At 41.3% G+C, this 26,536-nt stretch overlaps 1 protein-coding gene across 3 annotated transcripts; it reads right to left on the bottom strand.

Moving 5' to 3' along the window:
- Positions 1-572: 572 nt before the first annotated feature.
- On the bottom strand, positions 573-25,847 carry LOC119263676 (galaxin-like). Of its 3 annotated transcripts, none has more exons than XM_037539864.1 (13): positions 25,674-25,847; positions 25,505-25,540; positions 24,318-24,345; positions 24,082-24,212; positions 18,851-18,985; positions 12,965-13,141; positions 12,427-12,481; positions 9,610-9,638; positions 7,863-7,969; positions 7,201-7,430; positions 3,956-4,266; positions 3,635-3,694; positions 573-2,036 (listed from the first exon to the last, which is right to left on the bottom strand). In XM_037539864.1, exons 1-13 carry the CDS (start codon positions 25,717-25,719, stop codon positions 1,750-1,752), a joined length of 1,632 nt encoding a protein of 543 aa, XP_037395761.1. In that variant the 5' UTR covers positions 25,720-25,847; the 3' UTR covers positions 573-1,749. The 3 variants fall into 3 exon arrangements, with proteins under 3 accessions (XP_037395761.1, XP_037395762.1, XP_037395763.1); XM_037539865.1 differs by having other exon boundaries at positions 7,207-7,430; XM_037539866.1 differs by having other exon boundaries at positions 24,082-24,158.
- Positions 25,848-26,536: the final 689 nt, after the last annotated feature.

The raw sequence follows: 26,536 nt of genomic DNA, 5'->3' as shown, positions 1-26,536 counted from the left end.
AAGTGAAATCCAAATATGTTCCAATCATGTGCACACAAGGTGTTAACAGTCTCAACGTATACAGTACTGTCATTCATGCTCTCTGCTTGAAGAAAGCCGTTTTACCTCTCACTGAGATTTTGAGGGCAACCTGTGGGCAACTTCTAGATTCTGATAGCTTAAATCACAAAATGGAAAATGAATATGAAAAAAAATAAGTGGTAAATAGAGACAATGATTAAAAGTCTGGCAGTTTTGTGCCACAGCTTTTTTAGCAAGAAGTTATCATGGCTACATAGTCGCTCCTCATTCTGTTGACTATATGGAGGATTTTTGGACTGTTCTTAGTTTTGACATGGCAGATGTAGCATCACAACAGTAGCGTGAAGTGATGTAGGTTTAGTCATATTGTGGATCAGGGATATACATTCTGATTTCAATATTCAAGTGTCCATACGAGAGAAATTCTGCATGAATCAGTCACTGAGATGTAAACAAAGTCATTCATGCTGGTTTGATGTGAAATAGCGAGAACATGAGGACATGAAAAAACAAAATATGTTTGCTTTGGGGGTTTTTTTGTTAACATTTTAAATGGGGTTTGGGTCAAAATCTTATCACAAAACTATCATGAAACAAAGTCCCAGGCATCAGGCAATGTATTCAAAGCCATTTAGTGTAATAACGTTGTCTGAGGTAGCTTTTACAGCTGTTAAAGTGCTTCAGATGTTCGGTTCCTATCGCCACCACAGTGAACAACTGTGACTCTACAATGGAGTGTTTCATACCAAACCTCTCTGAATGACTTTGTTTACATCTCAGCTACTTAATTCCACAGAAATTTCTCATGTAATGCCCAAATATTCAGTGAACTGGAGAAAAGGCTCCTGTATTGTAGTGCGCTGGTGCTAGCAGGCTAAAAACACTTAGTAAAAAAGTAGCTTAACAACAAACAGAGGTGATTTTGAAAAATCATTTGGAAAAAAAACCCCATAGTATTCTGCCAAAATACCAAAGTGAAAAATCTCTTTCTGCTAAATAAGGTTTTCGTGTTGGGCTTGAATAACAGAAGCTGTTTCAGATGAGCTAATGAGCTAATGCTAACATTGGAGATCATACCAGTGCAGTGGTAGATGGTGATGACTTGTGGGCTTCTACACAAGCTTTTCTCTCTTTAGTCTTAGTTTTAATCTGCCAGTAAGTTGATGATCGATCTGTCAGTATGGGTGACACTGAGATGAGTGGAATTTGTTTTCAGTGTTTTTGGTTCTCGCTAATGGCAGCTAAAGTATTTAGCCTAATTATTAGTGTCATCTGCCTGCTCAGTCACATCCGGAACAACATGCCCTTGCCAGTGCTCTCACATTGAGGCCCTTGTGTTTCTCTATACTTACTTAAAATGTAAATGTGAGCAAAATTGTCCTAACTTACATACCTGTTAGAAAGTTGGTCCACATAGTTCCATATGTGATGTGTGCTGAGTGTATGATTGTTAATCACTGGTTATTGATGAATTTTACAAGGCCAAATTTATATCATATACATCTACATTATTAGATCTAAATCTAGCATTACTAATTTGAATTGGTAGATATACAGTCCTCATAAGGCCTCATATCCAAATGCTTTTGCTGCACTGAGCCGTTTTAGCTAACCAAGCCAAGGCACCTGTGCTGGAGATGGTTTGTAAGCGCCAAATTGTGTTCAGATGAAAATAATTACTCTCCATGGTCCACAGTGGAAAAGAGGCTATAGAACACAGCCCGACTGTTAAGCAGTATAGCATGTACGGTTATGCTGACAAAGGCTCAAGATGGTGTGAAGTGGGGTTGTCAAGCCGGTAACGTCAGCCAAAGGCTCATATTTGCTCTGTTTGTTTTTCGTCCAGAGGTAGGTCCTGCCTAACTCCAGCACAGGGAAGAGGCAGTGGTCCAGTGGCCCGACTTCTAGAGAGTTTCCGCAAGACTTCACAGTTGTGTTGACCTCCAGCGCCTCCTTCAGCACGACAAAGCGCTTATTCTGCTTCACTGCTACACTCTGCACTGTTCCTAACAACACTGGAAGGACAGAGAACAAATTCGGATGAATGTTAGTTGTGGGGAAGACAAACGACTGGCCTGAAAATTCACCCTGTGGGTCATTCTACCATTGCAGTGATATGAATGTTGGTAAGTAATTTAGATGTGAAATGTAGCCTGTTATATTGGACAACTTAATTAAAGTTGTAACACCACTGACGGTTAACTCCACTGACAAACTTACTAAAATCTCAGCCTTTTTAAAAATCCATTGACACTTTAATTTCAGAGTCACATTGTACCTAGAAAATAACAAACATTGCATGTGTGTTATTTTACTACATTTTTTAAAAAATCACTTCAAGTTTCATGAGTAACACCACTGACATTTACCCAAACACTTCCTGAGATTATAAATATATCGGGTATAATATGATGATTATAAGTAAATTGTTTCTACACTCATTGTCCATTTTATCAGCTCCACTTACTATATAGGTGCACTTTGTAGTTCTACAGTTACAGACTGTAGTCCATCTGTTTCTCTGCACACTTTGTTAGCCCACTTTTACCCTTTTCTTCAGTGGTCAGGACCCCCATGGACCCTCACAGAGCAGGTACTATGTGGGTGGTGGATCATTCTCAGCACTGCATTAACACTGACTGAATGGTGTTGTGTTAGTGTGTGTTGTGCTGGTGCGAGTGGATCAGACACAGCAGTGCTGCTGCAGTTTGTAAACACCTCAGTGGACTGAGAATAATACACCAACCAAAAATATCCAGCCAACAGTGTCCTGTGGGCAACATCCTGTGACCACTCCTGAAGGACTAGAGGATGATCAACACAAACTGTGCAGCAGCAGATGAGCTATTGACACTGACTTTACATCTACAAGGTGGACTTACAAGGTAGGAGTGTCTTACAAGGTAGGAGTGTGGACAGTGAGTGGACACAGTGTTTAAAAACTCCAGCTGCACTGGAGATCCACTCGCTCCACTCGCACCAGCAAAACACACACTACCACATTACTGTTACTGCAGTGCTGAGAATAATCCACCACCCAGATAGTACCTGCTCTGTGAGGGTTCATGGGGGTCCTGACCACTGAAGAACAGGGTAAAAGGGGGCTAACAAAGTATCAGAGAAACAGATGGACTACAGTCTGTAACTGTAGAACTACAAAGTGGACCTGTATAGTAAGTGGAGCTGATAAAATGGACAATGAGCGTAGAAACAAGGAGGGGGTCATAATGTTATACCTGATATATATATATATGGACCCTGAGGGAGAAGCGGCTTAGAAAATGTGTGTGTGTGGGTATATATAAGGATATCAGAATAAAATTATATTTCTGTATTTAAAATTATTTTAACATCATTAAGGCAAATGAATAATTATATAAAAAAGACAACAATCTAATGCATCAAAATTCAAATATAAGTCATTTCTGTGACGTGCTATTTTCCTTGCACAACAAAAAAACTGAGTAAAAATTATTTAAGACAGTTTAACAGTTTTGTCAGTTAATTTAGGAATAGAACAAGGAATACACAAGACATTTTTTTTGTTGTTTACTCTTACTAGGGGCACATTTTCGTGGCTTCAAAATCTCCTGATTGCATAAAAGATCAGTACCTGGCCATTTGCAAATTGCAGACTTGCTGAAGTCCAACAGGGGTCGAATAAACTTCAACTCTGGCAAAAATATGAAAAGCTGGTTAGTTAAACAGTTATGCAACTCTTGATGCAACACATTAATGATTCAGTCAGTTCAGCTCCTCATAAATTGACAAATGAGACATGGAGTCATATGGTCTAGACAAGTAGACGCCATGTGCTGTTTTCAGACCACAGCCTCAGGATACAACTATGTGCATGAGGGGAAAAAAAATAACAACAATAAAAGCTGCCGATGTGTCTGTATATGTCTGCTCAAGAAGGTATGTTGCTTCATACCTCCTATCTTTGCATGTGTTGGCTTGGAAGTGAGCTGTCCAGCACAGCAGCTCCACATGGACATATTGTAGTACCAGTGGCCACAACAGGAATGGCCAGGCTGGGTCTTATAGACCAGAGATTTCTCTGCTGAGTGGCAGCACTGTTGCTCCTTCTTATTGGTCAGCAATACAGGACCACAGCACTCCGCCTCTTCTTTGTTCTTCAGGTTCGTCAGGTCATGGAGGTGGCCTGAACAGCACATGTGTGTACCAGAGCTGGCGTTGTAAGCATGAGAGCCACAGCAGGTCATGTCCGCTTTCCCTTTATGGCTGAGAACAGAGAACAGAAAAGGTACAACTTGCAAAAAGTTTCTTGCAAAATGGCCAAAGTCACTCCTCATTCGCCAGCTTTCTTGTTTGAATTTTTCCGTTCCAACTTAAATGGTTTCTGAGGCGCAAGAATGTAACTGCTGCATCATTTAAGGTGGAACGGGGAAATTGCGAGACTGCTGTATGTGTTGCTATGTGACCAGTACTCTGGGCACTGTTCTATATGGTTAAAGGGTGAATTAGCAGTTCTACATTAACTCCAGTGTTTAAGACCATTTATTGTTAAACTGTGTTGAAAGATCAGCAGAGCTTTATTTTACTGCAAAGGAGGTTTATTTTATTTTTACCTAGAAATCTAAATCTGCTGTGGAGCCGCAACAGGGCAGTAGAAGAGCCGTGTGTTGCTGACCCTCTGGTCTAAACAAACCTTTATCTGTTTTTTCAGGACTAAAATGAGTGTTACTCAGACACTCCTTAGATAGTCACAGACAAAGACACTTCATGTACAGCAGCCCTGTTGCTACATACAGTAGCAGAGCCAGAAGTCTTATTTTTACTGAAAGTGAGCCACTGCGTCTCAGAGTCAGACAGTCTGACCCACCCGTCACCTGCCACATATTTTTATGTTTATTCTGCTGGAGCCTGAAAGAAACTGCTCCAGACAGCATGTCAGTGCCAGCAGACATTCCAGACATTAGAGGAAGAATGTTTCTCACATAGCTTTGAGCATATCGATATGGATCTCATACCGGAAAACGACAGTGACCTTCAACAATACTCATAGCCACATTACATTTATGGCATTTGGCAGACACTCTTATCCAGAGCAACTTACAGTTTGATCATTTTACATAGGGTAGGCAAAGATGGTGTTAGGAGTCTTGCCCAAGGACTCTTATTGGTATAGTGTAGGGGGCTTACCCAGGTGGGGATTGAACCCCAGTCTACAGCGTAGAAGGCAAAGGTGTTACCCACTACACTAACCAACCACCACATGCAGCTGGGGGTCATAAATTAAGAAAGTGGTCAGTCAGCAGTAGACTTTGACCTAATCATGCACTACAAATAACATTACAGCTGTGATTTGGCGGCAGACATGTGCCAAAGGTGGGAGGAGGATAATTATAGCTATGATTTTACTTGAAAGAATGCCCAATTGTCCACAAAAGTCTAGTTTAATATTTATTATTACTTCCTGCTAAAATAGCAGAAGCCTCTTACATTACATGCCATTACAGTCATAATATTATGCTTTTTCAGTACTTAGAGAGTCTCCAGTTTAACCTGACTGTGATTTTGTTCCAGCTACTGTATAAAGGGGCACTGTACAGAGGCTGGAGGTTAGGGAACCAGCCTTGTGACCAGAAGGTCGCCAATTTCATCTCCTAAGCTGGCAGTATGTGACTGAATCGCCCTTGAGCAAGGCACCTAACCCCCAACTGCTACCTGTGTGCTGTGGATAGGGCTGCCTACCGCTCTGGACAAGTGTGCCTCCTAGTGTGTGTTCATTAGTGTGTATGTATGTGAGTGTTTCACTGCATGAATGGGTTAAATGAGGAGGTCTAATTCTTCTCTGTGCAACAACAGTTGGCCAGGAGTTCTGAATTCATTCCATTCATAAAGCATTTCACAGCCCTTTTTCTTTGCCAAATCATATTCCTCTTTTTCTGGCTAATTCCAGTTTGCTTAGCTTTTCCGTCTAAGCTGCTGATCAAAAACTTGCTTAGGTGCAACGACAGACTTTGGCAGAGGCCTTCTTTTGAATCTAACCAAACAGGCTGCAGGCCAAATCTTATGGAAAATATAAGATAATCTTTTAATATGTTAACATATTAATTATCCTGCTTTAAAGCAAACAGTGCTCAGCCAAATGACACGTACAGTGAAAAACATGCTGTTGTCAGAAATAATAGTTCTTCTCAACCAATCAGCTTGTGCTGTGGGAGCTTACTTACAGTACACAACAAATGTTTTCATGCATAGATGTACAGGTACACTGCTTGCTGTTTTTCACACAATGCTTCCCTCTTACACACCTGCACAGACATATCTACAGGGGAATCTCAAGACGGATAGAGTGCTATTCCCAGATAGGTAGGGGCTAGACACATGAAGAGACAGATAAGGCAGATCAAACAGAGCAAAACATTCTGAGAAGTGCATTTCCCAACACAGAGGCAGCCAAATAGGTTTATCCTGGGTTCTCTCTCTATAAAGTTACGTCTGTGCATCCGCCATGTTGCAGAGGTCAAGATCACTTTTCACCAAATGTGTTTTGTTACAATCCTCAGAAAGAGATTAATATAGGCTGCACGCACTGCTTTTTATTAACTTTATTAACTGATTGTGCTTATTATCTGTCTGGACCAGCAGGAAAGTATTCAGTCTGCACCTGATGTGAGTTTAGCACGTGCTCTGGTAAAAACACAATCAGCAAATCCATCAATGTGTGAACCACTTCTAAAAATTCGAACAAAAAGCTGGCTGATGCACCATTTAAGGTGGAACGGGGAAATTCAAACAAGAAGCTGGCTAATGCACCACGTAAGATGGAATGGGAAAATTAAGGAGTGTAAAACAAGGAGGTTTAAGGAGTGTAAGGACTATTATATGAAACAAGCTTTAATCGAAAACCAGAGGGAAAAATAATTCCATCGGCAGGTCCTCTGTGCCTCATTAACCACATGGCCATATCTACACATAAACACCTCACAAACACTACGAATCACACAGACATGAATGTGGACACTGTTCCCTCCGTTACATAATCCTAACCCACTTTCTGAGAGCAATATTCATGAATGCAGTCCAGCAGCAATGGTGACTGCCCTAAATTGGCAGCACCATTGACGTGCCTGGCTGGACCCAACACAGCATCTAGGTATGTATATCTATGTTCTATCTACACAAGTTCAATCATGAGGTTAGATGTACCTGTACCTGTGTCCATTGCAGCAGATCTCCTCATGGGGGTTAAATGTTTTCTGTCCACAGCACTGCTGGCCTGCTGGTAGGTGCACATGTTCCTGGCAGACGGTGCAGTTGTGTGGAGAGTACGGTACATTCCCTGAGCATAGAGAGCCGGCTGGCTGGCCGCGGTAGAGCTGTCCATCGCAACACAGCACTCCCTCTTCTGACAGTTTGTATGGTTCCTCACCACAACACTGCAAAACAGACACAACTTAGTACAGTGGTTCTCAAAGCAGCCCCCGGATCCCCAAGATGGTCTACATTTTTGCTAGATCCCAAATAGCAACACAAAGGAATAGAGGGACCCTGAGAAGAGTTTTCGAACCACTGCCTCAGTAAAAACAACCATACATAATAAGAGACTGACTTCTCCATCCTGCAGAAGTATTAGTAATCATGCAATCTACTTAGCATTTTTGCCAGTTGTTGTGTAGAAGCAATAACCAATAAGATAATAAAGCAATAAAAACTGAACAATCAATAAGCGATGCATAGACTTTTAAAGACTCTAAAACTCTTTACTGGTAGAAAACGTGGTATGAAAACCATGATTCTAAATCAAATAATCAAGTTTATTAGAGCTACTTTACAGACAGTCAAAAACAAACAAAAAAAATTAGACTTACTTGAGTAACATCGCTTGTTTTCGAAAACAGCTTCCCTGAACAACAGATATACTTAAGAGGACAGTATGGCTGCAATCCACAGTGAGGTGTCTCGGAGTAAGCTGAGCCTGCAGTAGAGTATAGATATAGTGGGCGAGCGAGAGAGAGGAAGTATAAGGGAGGGGACACTGTATTCACACGACTGATGTAAAAAAATTCACAGATAAAACAATTAGCTACACTATACTTAAGATAGCGAAAAAATAGTAAGCATTATTGACATACTAGATACTGCTTATGATACTTTTTAGTACTACCACTGCAGTGAGAGAAAGGAAGATTCGGAGGGGTGCAGGGGTGGGCTAAAAAAACAGGGATACGGAGAGTGGGAGTGGGATTCACGGATCAGCAAACAGAATGTTTTCAGGTTCCGTTAATTCGGAAACTTTGGATCAGTTGGACTGTGTGGGTGTTAGACATTGCACCATCTGGAATGGCTTAGATTATTAAGCACTGATATTAAGCACTGATAAGTAGCAAGGATATGAAACAGTGTATTAGAACACTGGACATTCAAAGTATTACATGCCAGGCCTTTAACAAGCCCTAATAGCCAGATTTTATCAGTGTCTGCTTCCTGACACTCACGTCCCATGTCTTGTCAAGGGGATGGAACTCATGGGTCAGTTTGAAAATGGAATACTTTCCGTTATTTTGGAAGCATTCTTTCAGCTGTGCTAGGTGGGTGGGCTCCATAATCTGGAAACTATAAAAGCATTAGAAAGCAGGCAGGATATGGACCAAATTGCCAAGATGTTGCGGTGAATGTTCAGACCTTAGACTGGCCCTTAGTGCCAGAGGTCTTTAACACTGTCTGCTTTCTTAATACTCATGTCTTATGTCTTGCCACAGGAATAGATCTAGTGGGTCAGTTTGGGACCCCCTAGCTCCTTAGCTCTGGTGCAGTACCAGCCGCCTATGATGATTCTGATGAAACCCTGATCTGACACATGCATGTATCACAACAGCATCAGAACTCCCACTGATAAAGTACCAATAATATCTCTTTAAAATGCATGACATTCCATGAAGTGAAGATTTTGAACACCTTAACGTAAGGGGTTCTAATTATCCTTTCACAGAGTGGAACCATCGTATTATCACTAAAATCTTGTCTTGTTTCACTGTAAAGTTTTGGACACAAAAAAAGGGTTTAATTCTTGAAGCACCCAGTTCAAAATTGGTCAACCAGGAATTGAGGAATTGAAAGAAGAGTCAACATTGTTCCACTCAGCATTGCCTGCTTCAGACAGCTAAAAACATTGATAAGCTAGTTTGTGTTTAACACGAGACCAAATAGAAATCTAGATGCTGACCAGGCCAAAACCATCAGTGAAAACCCTTATATTTTGGACTTGACTCATTCTTTTTGCACAGGAGTGTATATCAGTTTTAAAAGCATTAGAAGAAAACAGCCTGATTTAAGAGATAAAGAGTTATTGTAATATTATAGAGTTATAGGTTATATTGTAAAAATTAATGACTGTTTTTGGTGCATAAAATCACACAAATGTTATAAAATGACATCAGGGAGAAAGTTAAATGTAGGACAAATGTCGGGAACAGGCCTTTAAATATCTTTCACAAGTATGAATTAGCTCAAAATTGAGGTGGATAGTATGAGTTCCTGGAGCTAGCTAGCTTAGCATTAATGTTGATGTTCAGTGGCTTCAGTATTACTTGTTGGTGATGATGACAAATACTCTACCTTCAGGGTCCATTTGCCTGTTGTCCTTCCTGCAATACACAGATAAACACATGCACTTTAATTATGATTCATGTTCAAGCAGTTAGAACTGCAAACTGCTTCAACAGGAGCCAACTCTCATCAACATTCCTCAAACAGCAATGACCAGCGTACTAACATCCAAATGCTGTTTTCACTGGTGACCAGCAATGCTGATCTATGCCGGTTTTTCAAGCAGGGTCCTGACAACAGTGGTTCTCAATCCCAGTCTTAGGGACCCTTTGAACAGCACATGCCATCACAGGGGAAAGTACAAATGTGCAGTTGATGGGGACTGAGAGCAATCTGCTCATTCACTGGCTTACTGTATCAAAAGTAAACAATTTGACAGAACAAACTCCTTTATGAGAAGCTCATTACAGCGCAGACAGGAAACCGGTAGGGCTGGTGATGGAAACCACTGTTGAACACAACACTATAGTGAAAAGCGCAGATTGATAATATCGGACCTGAGGGTAGTCTCACCCCTGTTAGTTCTATTACGCAACCAACTGCTACGGGCAAGATGACTCACGGTTTCTCATGTGAACATATGCATTTACAAACCCACTAACAAAGACATACTGCTGGCAGCACATGAGTAACTATTGAGCAATAGCAGTTAACACTAAAGGCATAATTATCTCAAAACAAAGACGTATTTGTGACTAGTTCAATCACATCACTCCACGACTGCCCTCCCTTCACTGATTTCTTGTAGCCACACACATCAGATTTAAAACCCTGATGCTTACAAAGCCAAAAACAGACCAAAAACCGTGTGGAAAATAAGCATCAAGACTCTTCTCTGCACTGGCACCCAGGTGGTGGAACAAACTCGCACTGGCTGTCCGCAGATTGAAGACACATCTCTTTATACAGCACTTAATACTGCAATTTTTAAATTGTATTGTATTGTATTGCTCTGCGCTGTGTTTAACTCTATACCCTTCTCTGGGTATCAACATGTACTTCTGTTTCTAGCAGTACCTCAGTTCAGGACTGGCTTTCTCTCTAATCTATTTGTAACTAGCAAAGATAATTTCTCTAGATAAACAAAGCACTTCTTGTAAGTCGCTCTGGATAAGATGATGTAAATGCATTCTTTCTGTCTCTCTCTCTATCTTTATTTCTGTCTACATCATGATGGTAACATGCTAGTCATGGTGGTGATCACTGTCACTGCCATGACCATATATGGTAACAAGTGCAGGCTTTGGTTTACTTATAAACATGATTTTTAATGTACTGTCATCACTTATCAGTTAAACCAAGATGAATGAAGACAAAGTAAATTCACACAATCTTGCTTCTTTAGTTTCGCACTATAGCTTTGAGGCTACTGTTACTAGAAAGCAGTGGTGGACAGTAACTAAGTAAATGTAATTCTTTACTGTACTTAAGTAGTTTTTTCGTGTATCTGTACCTCACTTAAGTTTTTCCAATTTGGGCGACTTTTTACTTTCACTCCACTACATTTCAAAGTCAAATGTCTTACTTTTTACTCCACATTTTGAGAAATCTGTCCTTCCTTTTGGTTTTTGTATGTTTAAAAACATAGCAAAACAAAAGAAGTGCAAAACACGAACACCAATCAGGGCACAGCGGTCACTTTGTTCTGAGCTTGTTTTGACCTGTTGGTCAGTGCAGCACACGGTTCAACGTCAGTGCAGCGGTGTAAAGTTTGGGAGCACGTATGTCACCTAAATGATGGAACTAAGCTAACTTTGTGTAAATAGACCACAATATAGAAATAAATTAGTTTTGTTATGTGTAGGTGGCACGGTGGCGTGGTGGGTAGCGCTGTCGCCTCACAGCAAGGAGGGCCTGGGTTCGATTCCCTGGCCGGGTGACTGGGGTCTTCTCTGTGTGGAGTTTGCATGTTCTCCCCGTGTCTGCGTGGGTTTCCTCCGGGTTCTCCGGTTTCCTCCCACAGTCCAAAGACATGCAGTCAGGCCAATTGGATGTGCTAAATTGCCCCTAGGTGTGAGTGACTGTCTGTGTCTGTCTGTCTGCCCTGTGATGGACTGGCGACCTGTCCAGGGTGTATCCTGCCTTCCGCCCGAAGACTGCTGGGATAGGCTCCAGCTCCCCCCCGCAACCCTGTCGGAGAAGCGGCTTAGAAAATGGATGGATTGATATTTTATGTTTATGAACAGAGACCTACAGATCAATACAGTGAAGGAAAACATATTTGTGAATCTGAGTTTAAAGCCAGTTTTTATTCAACTTGTAACTAATTTACAAAGTAATCTTAAACTGAAACTTTGCTTGTGTGAAAAAGTGATTTCAGAGCCACTCGGTTCTCCCTGATGGAAACTGTTTACCTTCAGTGTTTTGTGCTTATGATCATTTTAATAGACGTCAGCGTCAGTAATTAATGACGTTCTATTAAAAAACTGGTTTAATGTGATGCTCAGATCACAATTTATGTGCTTTTTTTCCACTTATTTTGTATAAAAGGGTGAAAAGCAGCTCATCTCTCTTTTTCACCTTCGTCTTGCTCTAATAATGAAACTGAGAGCTGATCAGAGTTATCTTCTCAGCGAAGCTCGTTCTGCACGGTAGTTTGTGCTGATGATGCATGTGATTCGTTCATGTGACGTTACTGTGTAGGATGTGCATCACTGCTTTTTGCTGTCAATGTTTGCACGCTTTTATGTGGGCATGACGGCAAATCGTCGAAACTCAAATCCAAATCCAAGCGCTTGCCTTTTCTCAAACACAGCTGCCAATTCTTTCCACATTATTCTGTCTGGCTCCTCAACACTAGATTTGGTTAGAGCGAGGGTGACTTACAGCAGCAGGGCGGAAGAAGTCGTTGGCTGGCTTGCATTTGGCAGAGATGCTCTCTCTGCGAGGAAATAAAGGAAGACATCATTTGCAATGAATTGATGTAAAAACTTCATAAAGGAGAAAAACAGCACTTATAAGTGGCACTTCCTCACTGAAAAAGCCCCATAAAGCCTACTTCAGGCTGAGGAGGGTGTCCTGTTAGTCCTGGTAGTACATAACTGTTCACATTCAAAACTTACAGTAGTTATCTCACAAAAAAAACTTACAATTATTAGTAACACACTGAATAATCGTGAATAATACCTGATGTTTTACTTATTCTGTCAAACATAAAACATCTGTAGAACATATGAGTCAACCTGAGCCCCATTATTGGGATTTACAGTTTTGGAGCTCACAAACATCATATATAAATATACCTATGGGTAGTCTTTTGATATTTTTGACTACAGGTAATCTATTCAACTGACGATGCCAACTAGATCTATGCTTCTAGCAGTCCTAACAGTGAGAAATCATCCACAAACAACTTTACACAAACCTCTTTCCAACTTCTGTTTACAGCATGCGCTGTCAAGATTCTCCACTTCAAGAGTATCACAGCAGCACTGCTTGAGTGTGTTCAGTGTTGCGTTGCCACAGCACACGTGATTGACTGTTTCCTTGAGCTGGACGAACTGATTTTTACAGCACAACTGCTTCTTGGTGTCATATAAGCCTGTGAAGGAGGAAAAGTTTGTCATATGAGTAGAAGCTGATCAGACAAAAGACCCAAATCACTCCTATATGAGATGGACTGTCGTTCACTTATTCCAACTTTCCGATATTCAGAAGATGGTGCTCAAAATGCCAATATGCTTTTCTAAGCATATCACAGGTATCATCAATACTTAAAAACCAATGAGCAACTGCATGATCCATGACAAAGAGAGAATGGTTAGAGCTGGATGTAGTACAGGCCAGTGTGTGAAATGTTAATCATAAAATGTTTTGTGCATGTTTTTGATGGTATTTCTTAAATGTGGCTGCTTTGTCTTTTCCAATTTATCAGCTGTTAGAAAAAAATATATTGTGGCATATCATGTATCATGAGAACACTGACGTATTGTGATTACATTTTTGCCTTATCATCAATCTTTGATGATAAACATCCTACATGCAGTGTGTAGGGAGCTGGTTGGTGAAAGGCAAAAATACACATAGCTCATCTCAAGCCCTGGGATCAGCTCAGTGGATGGAAAATCATTTACTTTTATAGCTCCTATAACAATGTTTTTATTAACCTCTTCAACTCTTTGAATGAACTTCGTCATATTCTACATAACTTTCATATTTCATAAGCAACATTCCAAAGGTAGGTGTTGTATGAGGCTGTAACTGCCTTCTTTCCAGTCAAATAGATGGGTGATGTAATTTTAAACCCTTATAATTCTTTCTTCTTCTTTCAGCTGCTCCCTTTAGGGGTCGCCACAGCGGATCATCTGCCTCCATCTTGCCCTATCCATTGCCTCCTCTACTTTCACACCAACCATCTCCATGTCCACCATCACTACATCCATAAACCTTCTCTGAGGTCTACCTCTTCTCCTTCTACCCGGCAGCTCCATCTCCAACATTCTTTGTCCAATATATCCACTATTGCTCCTCAACACATGTCCAAACCATCTCAACCAGGCCTCTCTGGCTTTATCTCCAAACTGCTCCACCTTCACTGTCCCTCTGATCTGCTCATTTCTAATCTTGTCCAGGCTTGTCACTCCCAACGAAAATCTCAGCATCTTCATCTCCGCCACCTCCAGCTCAGCCTCCTGTCTTTTAGACAGAGCCACAGTCTCCAAACCATACATCATAGCAGGACGCACTACTGTCTTGTAAACCTTCCCTTTCACTCTTGCTGCTATCCTTCTGTCACACATCAGTCCTGACATCCATCTCCACCCACTCCATCCTGCCTGCACCCTCTTCCTCACTTCTTTTTTGCACTGTCCATTGCTCTGGATGGTTGACCCAAGATATTTGAAGTCATCCACCTTTACGACCTCTACTCCTTGCATCTTCACTTTACGACCTCTACTCCTTGCATCTTCACTTTACGACCTCTACTCCTTGCATCTTCACTTTACGACCTCTACTCCTTGCATCTTCATTTTCAATTTTAAACCCTTATAATTAAAGTAGCTGAACTCAGTTGACCCATTTTTCCACAAATTTGGGCTATAAAGTATAAACAGATGGCGTCTCTTCAGCGACCTGCTCTGTAAAAATTATTTTTATAAAATACTAAAAAGTATGTCTAAGATTTTTAGCTTTCAGCAGTAAGCTTGTAAGAATGTTAATTTGAGGGCAAAATGTACATTTATTTCATGCAGTTACTAAATAATTTGCCTTACAATTTGGTCACGTAAATTCAGATGGAAAAACCAAAATATACCCTGGAGAATAAGAGGTTAAGCCTTGCATAAGCCTTGAGTATTTTGGCTTAATGTGACCTGTGGTCAGTGATTGTGCTGCTACTTTTCAGTTTAGAATATTCTGTTTTTGTTTCTTTACAGATTTTGAAACTACATTCGTTTTGGGCTCTGAAAAAACAAATTTCAAACACCAAACTCGTCCTGGCTGATCAGCTACACTTAATATATCGACTACATGAACCCATTTAACTTTTTAGTTACTATAAAGCTTAGCTTTGGCAAAAGAAACTCCCGGTTGGGCACTGGCAAACATGCTACGACCTGCTAGCAAGCTACATATGCTAGCTACCAAGCTAAAGTGCTGATGAAGTACCTCACATTACCACTGAGTCAGGAGTCGGAAACATAAATGTTAAGAAGAGCCATTTTGTCCTTTCAACATAAAATCAAACCACCTTGATAGCCACACCATTCTATGTCCATTTTACCTTCTTGGCTGTAAATATGTCTCAATAAATGTGATGGTATCAATACTGTTAATGTGAATGCCAAGCAAAACATTGATGTAACGTGGCAGGCAAACCATTGTCCTCTATAATTAAATGCAATCCAGCTAAAAAGTGTTCAATTCACTTTAAAAAGGTTCACCTGCATTTAATTTACAACCTCTTTAATAGTACACAACTAAATAAATAAGGTGCCATACTTTTTAGGCAACATGCTTTGGGTCAGATGGGAACACAAAGGCTTATGGATGGCGGATGACCTCCGATAGCGTCCTCGAAACGTTTTCCGCTATTTTTTTTTATATTTGATTCTTTTGATGGCATAACAGTCTAGAAAAGTGGCCAATCTACAGCACAGCTATTTGGAATGCAGCTATTCTAGGACTTAGGAAGGTAGTCTTACTTAATTTTTTGTGAGTAGGTTTGTTTTTAGTTCATTCAGTTACTTAACCTCTAATTAGTATTATTATTCACCAGTTCCCAAGAACAAGAGATCTTGCTCTTGTTGTTAAGCACTAATTCTAGACACTTCTCCGTCATGATCGCTGGAGCCTTTCCCAGCAGTCTTCGGGCGGAAGGCAGGATACACCCTGGACTCACACAGGGGTAATTTAGCATGTCCAATTGGCCTGACTAAAGCATAATTAGTCCTGTCTAGCTGTATCTAGTGACGTAGGTTTAGCAATATGTTACTTACTCATGGTAATATCACTGTAATGCACAGTCTGGTTCACAGGTTCACATTTTTGCTCTAACTATATGTTCTGGGCATCACAATACACTGAATAATTGGACCACTTGAGGGGCCCTCAGGGCTGGTCTTGAACAGGAACAGCGTCATACCAAACTAGAAGTGTTCCACACTGCCTGGAAGGACAGCCTTATAGAGTATAGAAATGCTCTCACTGATATCTCACTCATATCTGGCCTCGCTGATCGAGAATAATAAGTATAATCCTAGAGTTCTGTTTAATGTGATTTCCCAAATCACACAAAATCAGGCAGGTAATGAACCAGAAATCCCAGCAACACTCACTAGTGAAGTTTTTATGGACTTCTTTAATAATAAAATTGATAATATTAGACAACAAATTCAACCCACAGTATCAAATTCAAATCCAGCTTGGCTGCCATCTGACTTGGCTGATATAGAACAAAACACAGCTGTAGAAAAGAGTCTGGAAACCTTTTACCCCCTCCCACAGCTGGAGCTAGAGAAGATGATCTCTTCCGCAAATTGCACAACCTGCACACTCGATGCAATTCCATCAAAATTACTCAAAGAAGTACTGCCAGTTATTATAAACCCTATCTCAACTATTGTAAACTCATCCCTTAGTCTGGGCCATGTACCCAAAGCTTTTAAACTAGCAGTTATCAAACCTCTGATCAAGAAACCAAATCTTGATGTCACCGTTTTGTCCAATTACAGGCCTGTTTCTAACTTACCGTTTATATCTAAGATCTTAGAAAAAGCTGTGGCCCAACAACTTAGTTCGTATCTACACAAGAACCATATATATGAAAAATTCCAGTCTGGATTCAGGCCACACCATAGCACTGAGACAGCTCTAGTTAAGATAACTAATGATCTTCTCCTTGCCTCTGATCAAGGCTACATATCTCTCTTAGTGCTACTTGACCTTAGCGCGGCTTTTGATACAATAGACCACAATATTCTCCTAGAAAGGTTAGAAAACATGGTTGGAGTCACAGGGACGGCCCTATCATGGTTCAGATCTTACCTATCAGAACATTATCAGTTTGTTAGGGTAAACAATTTAGCTTCCAATTATTCAAAAGTGAGATTTGGAATTCCGCAGGGGTCTATATTATGACCATTACTATTTACACTATACATGTTACCGTTAGGCACAGTTATAAGTAATCATGGCGTAAACTTTCATTGTTATGCAGACGATACTCAACTGTACATATCAGCCAAGCCTGATGACCAACACAGGTTAAAGAAAATGGAGGACTGTGTAAAAGACGTGAAAGGCTGGATGTCACGCAACTTCCTCCTATTAAACAGTAACAAAACAGAGGTTCTCCTTCTGGGTCCAAAATTAGCAAGAAGTAAATCACCAGATTTAATCCTAAATCTCGCCGACTTTCCAGCCGCACCTGGATTAGCAGCAAAAAATCTTGGCGTTATAATGGATTCAGATTTATCATTCGATCAACACATAGGCAGCATAACTAGGACAGCTTTTCTACATCTTCGCAACATTGCCAAGATCAGAAATGCCCTATCCCTGCGTGATGCAGAAACACTAGTACATGCCTTTATTACTTCTAGGCTAGACTACTGCAATGCGCTACTGTCAGGATGTACGAGCAGGAATTTAAACAAACTCCAATTAGTCCAAAACGCCGCAGCTAGGGTCCTCACTAAAACTAGAAAATTTGAGCATATTAGTCCAGTGCTATCATCACTTCATTGGCTACCTATTAAATTCCGTATTGATTATAAAATCCTTTTACTGACTTATAAAGCCCTACATGGTCTCGCTCCTGAATACCTGCAAGACCTTATTTCTTATTATGAGCCATCACAACCACTCAGATCCCAGAGCGCTCGCTTATTAATAGTTTCTAGAATTCAGAAGGTTTCGTCTGGGGGAAGAGCTTTTTCTTATAAAGCCCCCAAACTCTGGAATGATCTTCCAGAAACTGTTCGGGACTCAGACACAGTCTCAATCTTTAAGACTAGGCTGAAAACACACTTGTTCAGTTTAGCCTTTGGTAGGTAATATTCCCCCTTAGATAAAGGCAGCAGATCCAGGGGTCCATGGACACAGGGAATTATAGTAAACTGAGACGCTGGTGCTGTCGTCCCGCTGCTCGCACGCGGTCACTCAAGTTTGTGGACGGTGGAGCGGAGGGATGCCGAACTGTTTCAGAGTGCTGCCGTGTCTGTGTGTCCTTCTGGTTCTCTCCTTTTAGTTAGGCTGTCATAGTCAGATCTGCCGGAGTCGTTAGCCACACTCTGTAAATGTTTACATTGCCTGTTTATGTACAAACGGATAGAACAAAACTAATTCCATTTACCTGCTTTTTTTTCCGAGTATACAACCGCCCACATGTCCGGCTGGACACTGAAGGACAACTGACTGCCGAGCCCCCCTGCTACCCACTTCAGACCAGCTGCCCACGCCCCAGCTACCACCAACTACCTTGGATGAGCTGCCCACCCTACGCTGATGTTCTCATAGACTCCTAGATATTCCTAATATCAATATTACTGCTGATAATATTAGTAGTATAATCACTTGTAGGTAGTTTGACCAGAGGAGGATGGGTCCCCCCTGGTGAGCCTGGTTCCTCCCAGGGTTTCTTCCTCGGTTCTGAGGGAGTTTTTCCTTGCCACTGTTGCCCCTGGCTTGCCCACTGGGGGGTTTCTGTACATTCTGTACATTCTTACAGTCATTGTTTGTGACAACATCCGTTGTAAAAAGCGCTATACAAATACATTTGATTTGATTTGATTTGATTTGACTTGCCTACCTGAGCCACAGCATTCTGTGTGAGCTGAAGTTTTGTCCTGGATGCTTCCACCGCAGCAGATCTGATTGAGGGGGTTGTAAGCCTTGGATCCGCAGCAAGATGAAACAGTTTGGCTCAAACCAACCGTAACCACATCTGCAAAATAAACACATATTCCCGTCAAGCTGAAGGATCATCTGGACATTCTGGAGTTGCACAATTTCCTAGCTGGATAAAACCCGAGTCAGCAATTGCTCTGGAGGCAGCCACTCTGGCAATCGGCCCATGAATGAGTGAAGAAACAAATTCAAGTGAAGCTGGTGACCACGGTGTGACCTATATGTACTTATCTGCATGTCCACTCTATTAGGCGCATATGTCTTGTTGATCCACCTTGTAAATGTAAAGACAGAGACATTAGCTGTGTTGACTGTCCTCTAGTCATTCAGGGTGGTCATGGTCACAAGGCACTGCCCACAGGACGCTGTTTTCTAGATATTTATGGTTGGTGGACTATTCTCAGTCCAGCAGTGACACTGAGGTTTTTAAAAACTCCAGCAGCACTAATCCACCACCCAAATAGTACCTGCTTTGTGAGGATCCATGAGGGTCCTGACCACTGAAGAACAGGGTAAAAGGGGGCTAACAAAGTATCAGAGAAACAGATGGACTACAGTCTGTAACTGTAGAACTACAAAGTGACCCTATACAGTAAGTGGAGCTGATAAAAATGGACAATGAGCATAGAAACAAGGAGGAGGTTAGAATGATAGGCCTGATCAGTGTATATGTATTCAGCAACTGACTTGCTCTTGCACTCTGAATCTTGCTGCATCATGAACTGATGACCAGATGTTCACCTGCAGTACTTTCTGATGGACAGCAGAATTTATGGTTCTGTCAATTATGGCAAGTTACCTGGGACCTGAAGCGGCCAAACATCCCGACAACATCATACTACCACTACCATGCTACCCGTGTCTTCCATAAAGGTCCACTTTCAATTCATCAGTCTACAGAACACTATTACCAATGGCTTCAGGTCATCAAGGTGCTTTTTGGCAAATATGAGACGAGTCTTTATGCAGTAGTTTTGGCTTTGCAGCTCTCTTGTAGATACTGTTTTTATCAAGTGAGGTGAGGCCTGCAGATGTTTATTCGGGCTCTTTAACGACTTCCCAGGTGGAATTGCAGGTCAGACAATTCTGGGAATTGTGTTCTCCATTTACAGAAAATTGCTCTCAGTAGCTGAAGTTCCAGAGCCTTAGCTCTTTCCAGACTGATCCAGTCGTATGAAAAATTTAGGATGCCCTAATGAAACAAAGAGCTCTCTGAAGCCTTCAGAAAGAATGTTGTAGATGCACAGTCCAGAAAGAGGATTTTAAAAGTTTTGTCTAGACAGTGGAACAACTGATTTCTAATTGTTTTGAGATCTTTTCAAATCCTCTTCTCAGACTCCTATGCATCTACAGTGAGGAAAATAAGTATTTGAACACCCTGCGACTTTGCAAGTTCTCCCACTTAGAAATCATGGAGGGGTCTGAAATTTTCATCTTAGCTGCATGTCCACTGTGAGAGACATAATCTAAAAAAAAATCCAGAAATCACAATGTATGATTTTTTAATAATTTATTTGTGTGTTACTGCTGCAAATAAGTATTTGAACACCTGTGAAAATCAATGTTAATATTTGGTACAGTAGCCTTTGTTTGCAATTACAGAGGTCAAACGTTTCCTGTAGTTTTTCACCAGGTTTGCACACACTGCAGCAGGGATTTTGGCCCATTCCTCTACACAGATCTTCTCCAGATCAGTCAGGTTTCTGGGCTGTCACTGAGAAACACGGAGTTTGAGCTCCCTCCAAATATTTTCTATAGGGTTTAGGTCTGGAGACTGGCTAGGCCACTCCAGAACCTTGATATACTTCTTACGGAGCCACTCCTTGGTTATCCTGGCTGTGTGCTTTGGGTCATTGTCATGTTGGAAGACCCAGCCACGACCCATCTTCAATGTTCTAACTGAGGGAAGGAGGTTGTCCCCAAGATCTCGCAATACATGGCCCCGGTCATCCTCTCCTTAATACAGTGCAGTCGTTCTTTCCCATGCGCAGAAAAACACCCCCAAAGCATGATGCTTCCACCCCCATGCTTCACAGTAGGGATGGTGTTTTTGGGATGGTACTCATTATTCTTCATCCTCCAAACACGGCGAGTGGAATTAAGACCAAACAGTTCTATTTTGGTCTCATCTGACCACAGAACTTTCCCCCATGACTCCTCTGGATCATCCAAATGGTCATGGGCAAACTTAAGACGGGCCTGGACGTGTGCTGATTTAAGCAGGGGAACCTTCCGTGCCATGCATGACTTTAAACTATGATGTCTTAGTGTATTAACCACAGTAACCTTGGAAAAAGTGGTGCCAGCTCTCTTCAGATCATTGACCAGCTCCTCCCGTATAGTTGTGGGCTGATTCCTCACCTTTCTTAGGATCATTGATACGCCACGAGGTGAGATCTTGCATGGAGCCCCAGTCCGAGGGAGATTGACAGGCATGTTTAGCTTCTTCCATTTTCTAATAATTGCTCCAACAGTTGATCTTTTTTCACCAAGATGCTTGGCAATTGCCCTGGAGCCCTTTCCAGCCTTGTGGAGGTCTACAATTTTGTCATTACATTACAATACATTGTGATTTCCAGATTTTTTTTTTTTTAGATTATGTCTCTCACAGTGGACATGCACCTAAGATGAAAATTTCAGACCCCTCCATGATTTTTAAGTGGTAGAACTTGCAAAGTCACAGGGTGTTCAAATACTTATTTTCCTCACTGTACAACATTCTTCCTAAAGGCCTCAGAGAGCTGTTTGGATCTTGCCGTGGTGATACCACTCATTTCAACAATCGAGAGTAAACCAAACAAAATGTCTGAGGTTTAAATAAGACAGGATTTTCATGGAGTGTCCAAAGCATCAGATTCATCATGTTGTCAGCATCTAAGCTGAATCATGTAACCTCAGTGCAGGCAATGGCTGCTTATGACTCATTTGTAAGTTTTCCAAAAAATGCTTACTTACTTAGCACCAACAGACAAGGGTCACACTATTCACAGTCTCTTTATCCCACCCAGTCCTGTATTTACTGGAGAGAGTTCAAACTGACTTGTGGCTGCTTGCACTTCTCACAGTAGCTGGCACCACATAAGCTCCAACGGTCAAAAGCTCTACTCTCCAAGCAATTAGAGAATGTTCGCTGTAGGTCATTTGAATTGTTTCCAGTTTCCTGCATATTCTGGCACTTGCATAACCAAACTATAAAATGAGTCACGATTGACTCCAAAAAACATATTAGCTTGCTGTGAGATTAGGTTAGATTGGGGTTAACATATTAGCTTATGGCTAAATGGGTAAATTGAGGCTAATGTATTAATTTGTGATTAGATTTGGGCTAACACATTTGTATATGGCTGGTTGGGGCTAATATTGTAACTAGATGGTTAGATTTGGCCAAATTTTCTTTCAAACATTGTACAGTTAAAAGACTGAAGGATGTAATTAAAAGAAAATGGAAACATTAACATATTAATGTAAGGCAACATGGTTTAATAAGGTTTTAGCCCCTTCTGATTTGCTGTATTGAGACCAACTGTATCGTATTGAATTATATTGTGGATTTTGTGTAACGTTACAGCCATATCATTATGGTGTCCCGATCTAATGCTCTATTCATTAGCTGATATGTTTTCCCTATGCTAACAAGCTAGCAACAAGATAACTATGACAAAATAACTGCCCGAGGGTGGCACAGCAAATATGGCATAGAAGTCGGGTGACTTCAGACCACAGTTCATTAAAAATAGTCTTGGCAATCTTAGGCCTTGTCCAAGCCTAGCATTTACTTATGTCCCGGGGGATCCCGTCATAAGTGATAAATTCAGGTGTGATTGGGATCCAGTGCACTCAGACCATCACTCAAACCTGCTGATTTATATTGCTATGAAAATGCATGTAAATGTAGGCATTAAAGCACAGAGAAGGGGTTCATGGTTGTGAAAGTGTATAAATTCGTTTTCTGTACACTTCCAGCCCAGTTGACGTGTACTAGCCTTGAACTGAGCATTTGAAGCTCTTAAGGCCTCCACCTCTTTCTCAGAGGGTGGTCAAGTCAGCACACACACAGTTATTACATCAACATTCCAGTGCCGCCCCAACCCAAAAGGTTAAATAAACAGCTCAGTTAGCAGCGATGACTAAATCAAGGCTGGTTTCAAGGTCCAATTTTTAGGGTCTATTATTATTTTTGGCTCCTGAGTCTATCAGGCTTTCTTCTACTTTCACCCCACTCAATTAGACCATCAGCATCTTTGATAAGTAAACTACACATTTTCTCAGTTGAGATAATCATTTTTACAACTACACTAGCACATCATCACTGTCAGGACAAGACCTTGTATCTGTTTGTCGTTTTTCATTTTCAGACACATTTTGAAAAATACCAGGTGCCCTTTACATTGTATTAAAATGTCATGATAACCACTCTAATATAAACTGTCCAAAAGTCCTCAGGAAAAAAAATCTGGTTTTATTAACTTACATGCAAAAACGTTTTGTTTTACTTCTGTACAGTTTTACATCTCTGTCCTGAGATTGACGGCCTGGTCACCTTTGGTCAGGGAAAAGCCCAAGCAGTTGTTCACTTTGTATGAAAAATGTAAAAAGTTGCTATAAACTTTTTTTGAAAAACAGTCCCTACAACTTCCCTGACAATTACCCTGGCTTAGCATTGGTCAGGGGAATTTCTTGGCAGTGGGCTGCTTTGTTTATAAAAACTGGTTTGAATTTATTCCACAACAACATTAACACGACACTTCAGAACATGTCACAACAGCAGTGTTACATGTCACCTGCATTACCCACGCATCAACCACAGGAATGTGTGCTAATAAATTAAAAGTGAAAGGCTGACAGTGATTTGGATACAGTTGTAAACAGGCGTTAATGCAGCTGTTAGGCAGACAGTCAAGCAGTGACCGTAAAACTGGTCCTGATCAGCTGATTTCACAAACTCCATAGAGCTCTTAATCACAAATAAACAAAGAAGCAGGTCCCCCTAACAGTCAACACTAGCCCAGATATTCTGCTGTTATTATTTCAGTGTTTTGACTTTTCAGCCTCAGCGTGACTCCAAACGTCTGATGTAATATGCATTGGAAAATTGGAAAATCCCTCTAACTGGAAAAGAAAGGAGCTACTTACTGTTACAGCATGAGCTATCCAGTTTGTTGTAGGCAGTGGTTCCGCAGCAGGACAGGTGAGGACCTTGAGTTACACTCCTGTCACAACAGGTGTACTTCTTAATATCATATAACAGGTTTCCACATTGATTGCTATAAAAAAAAAAAGAGAGAACTCTTTTATAGCCATCTATCTGGCTTTATACACACAACTGACACATGGCATTCTGAGCTGTTCTGAAAGAAGAGAAGATTTACCTGGATTTCTCATCACTGTTGCAAACAGCTATAAAGAAACAAGAGGAAAGAGTCCATTAGCGTAATTATCCTGAGATAACTGAGTCAGTTAGGTTCATTTCATGGTGGGGTTTCAGTTGTCTTGCTGTGTAATTAAAGGCTGCCTGCAGTCAGCTGGAGTCTGGCTCACACCACAGCCAGTTACTGTTCCTTGAGGTAGCAGCATGAGATGATTTACTACTGAATGCTAACAGCAGAGCTTTTTTCCCAGTAGATGGAGCTACACAGCAAAGCAGCTTTCCCCTTCCTAAGTGCTATAATAGACAAGTGAATCAGCACCCAGCTTTCAGCAGATATAAACTTTGGCAGTATTGGTCTGCCCGATGCAGCAATCACTGAGTAACTGATAGTAACAACATGTTTACCCCTGTAACTCAACCACCTGACAGAATTTGAAATTACCTGTTACCCTTTACATTGTGTGTACATTTCATGATGAATGAACCAAAAGTAATGGCCCAGAATGACTTAGAAAAAGTCTGGTTCCATTGACTTACATTAAAAGTAAAGTATGTTTTTCCCTTTCCTGTTAAGTTAAAATTTTGGAGATACGAGGTTTTGTTCTGACAACAGTGATATATCAAAATATATATCACAGTCTTACTGTTGTAGGAGGAAAAAATGTGTATATTCTAAGTCAATGGAACCAGACTTTTTGGGCCATTTCTTTTGGTCTATCCTTTAATAAAATATACACACAATGTAGAAGGTATAGAATAGAGGGTAACAGGTATTTCCAAATTATGTCAAAAAATGAAAAACGATATATATATACACATATACACCGCTGTTGTCGGAAGAGAACCTTGTAACTTTACAGGAAAGGGAGAAAAACGTACTTTACTTTTAATGTAAGTCAATGGAACCAGACTTTTGTCCAAGTTATTTTGGGCCATTTCCTTTGGTCCATTCATCATGAAATTTACACACAATGTAAAGGGTAACAGGTAATTTCAAATTATGTTAAAAACTGAAAAACAACAAAAATGGAGATGTAAGGTTTTCTTCCAATAACAGTGATATATATATATATATATATATATATATATATATATATATATATATATATATATATATATATATATATATATATATATTCCACCTTTGAAATAATATTTCAACACAGCCTGCGCAAACCACACACTTACCTTGAGCAGAGGAGGTCACGCACAAGCCCAGCAAAACTATAAAGGGGAAAAAGAAGAAACCCTTTAGACTGAAGAGAAGAGACAAGACAGGCAACATACAACATACATTTACAGTCAGTGTAAACAAAGCTGAGGCGCTGAGATGAAAAGTCAGATGATGCCCACTTACTGCAGCACAGAGCGCAGCGCGCCATGACGCACAGCTGTCTGAACATCTGAGCAAAAAGGCGCGGGATTTAGCTATAAATACGGACTGACTCCGCCCCCTCACCACCGTGGGGGTATGTGGTGATCATTAACTAACACGGCCAATTTAAGGTGGCCCCGTCCTGCGCCCACTCCCACGCTCTTCAGCTAAGCTCAGGGCGACCTTAAATTGAGTGCAGTCAGGAGCAGAGCATCAATGGGGGCGTCAGTGGGGGCGTCAACATCTCACCATAGAGACACTGAACAAAGGGTGTGGAACCAAAGGTGTGGTGGTGATTGATTTAGATCACAGAGGCTGGTCATTTCCACCGTGAGACTGTTCAGAGAACTAATACCATCATCAGTGACGAACGAGTGAGGAAAGACCTGGGATCACTGCGTGACCAGTCCAGCACTGGACGCGGGAGAACGCATGGAGCTCACGCCCGCTCACACGCACATGCTCACGCGCTGCTGTGATGCTCTCCTCCTCCCTCTGTCTCCTCAGCAGCAGCAGCAGCTGCAGCAGGGAGGCGGAGAGGCGGGGAGGGAGGGAGGGGAGCGGGGCGGTGCGGGGCGAATTCTCTCCAGGCTCCTCCCTGAGCAGCTCAGCGGAAAGGCTTTCAGCTCATACGGAGCTTCGCTAAACGCACCCGTTATCGCAGCTCAGCGTCGGTTATTCCACAGCTGCTGCTGCTGCGCTCAATTGACTCAGCGCTTCTGAGCCCCAGCCTCGGTCTGAGGCTCGAATCTCTTGGCCACGCCAATCACGTGACGCAGTTCTAAAGAGCATGATAAAAAGCACCATGAGCTTTTTTTTTAGACAGAAACAAGGAAGACGTGATT

This window comes from Pygocentrus nattereri, chromosome 7, assembly GCF_015220715.1.
Source record: "Pygocentrus nattereri isolate fPygNat1 chromosome 7, fPygNat1.pri, whole genome shotgun sequence".
NCBI lineage: Eukaryota > Metazoa > Chordata > Actinopteri > Characiformes > Serrasalmidae > Pygocentrus > Pygocentrus nattereri.
The sequence above is the reverse complement of the archived record's forward strand: the minus strand, read 5'-3'. Positions and strand labels throughout refer to the sequence as shown.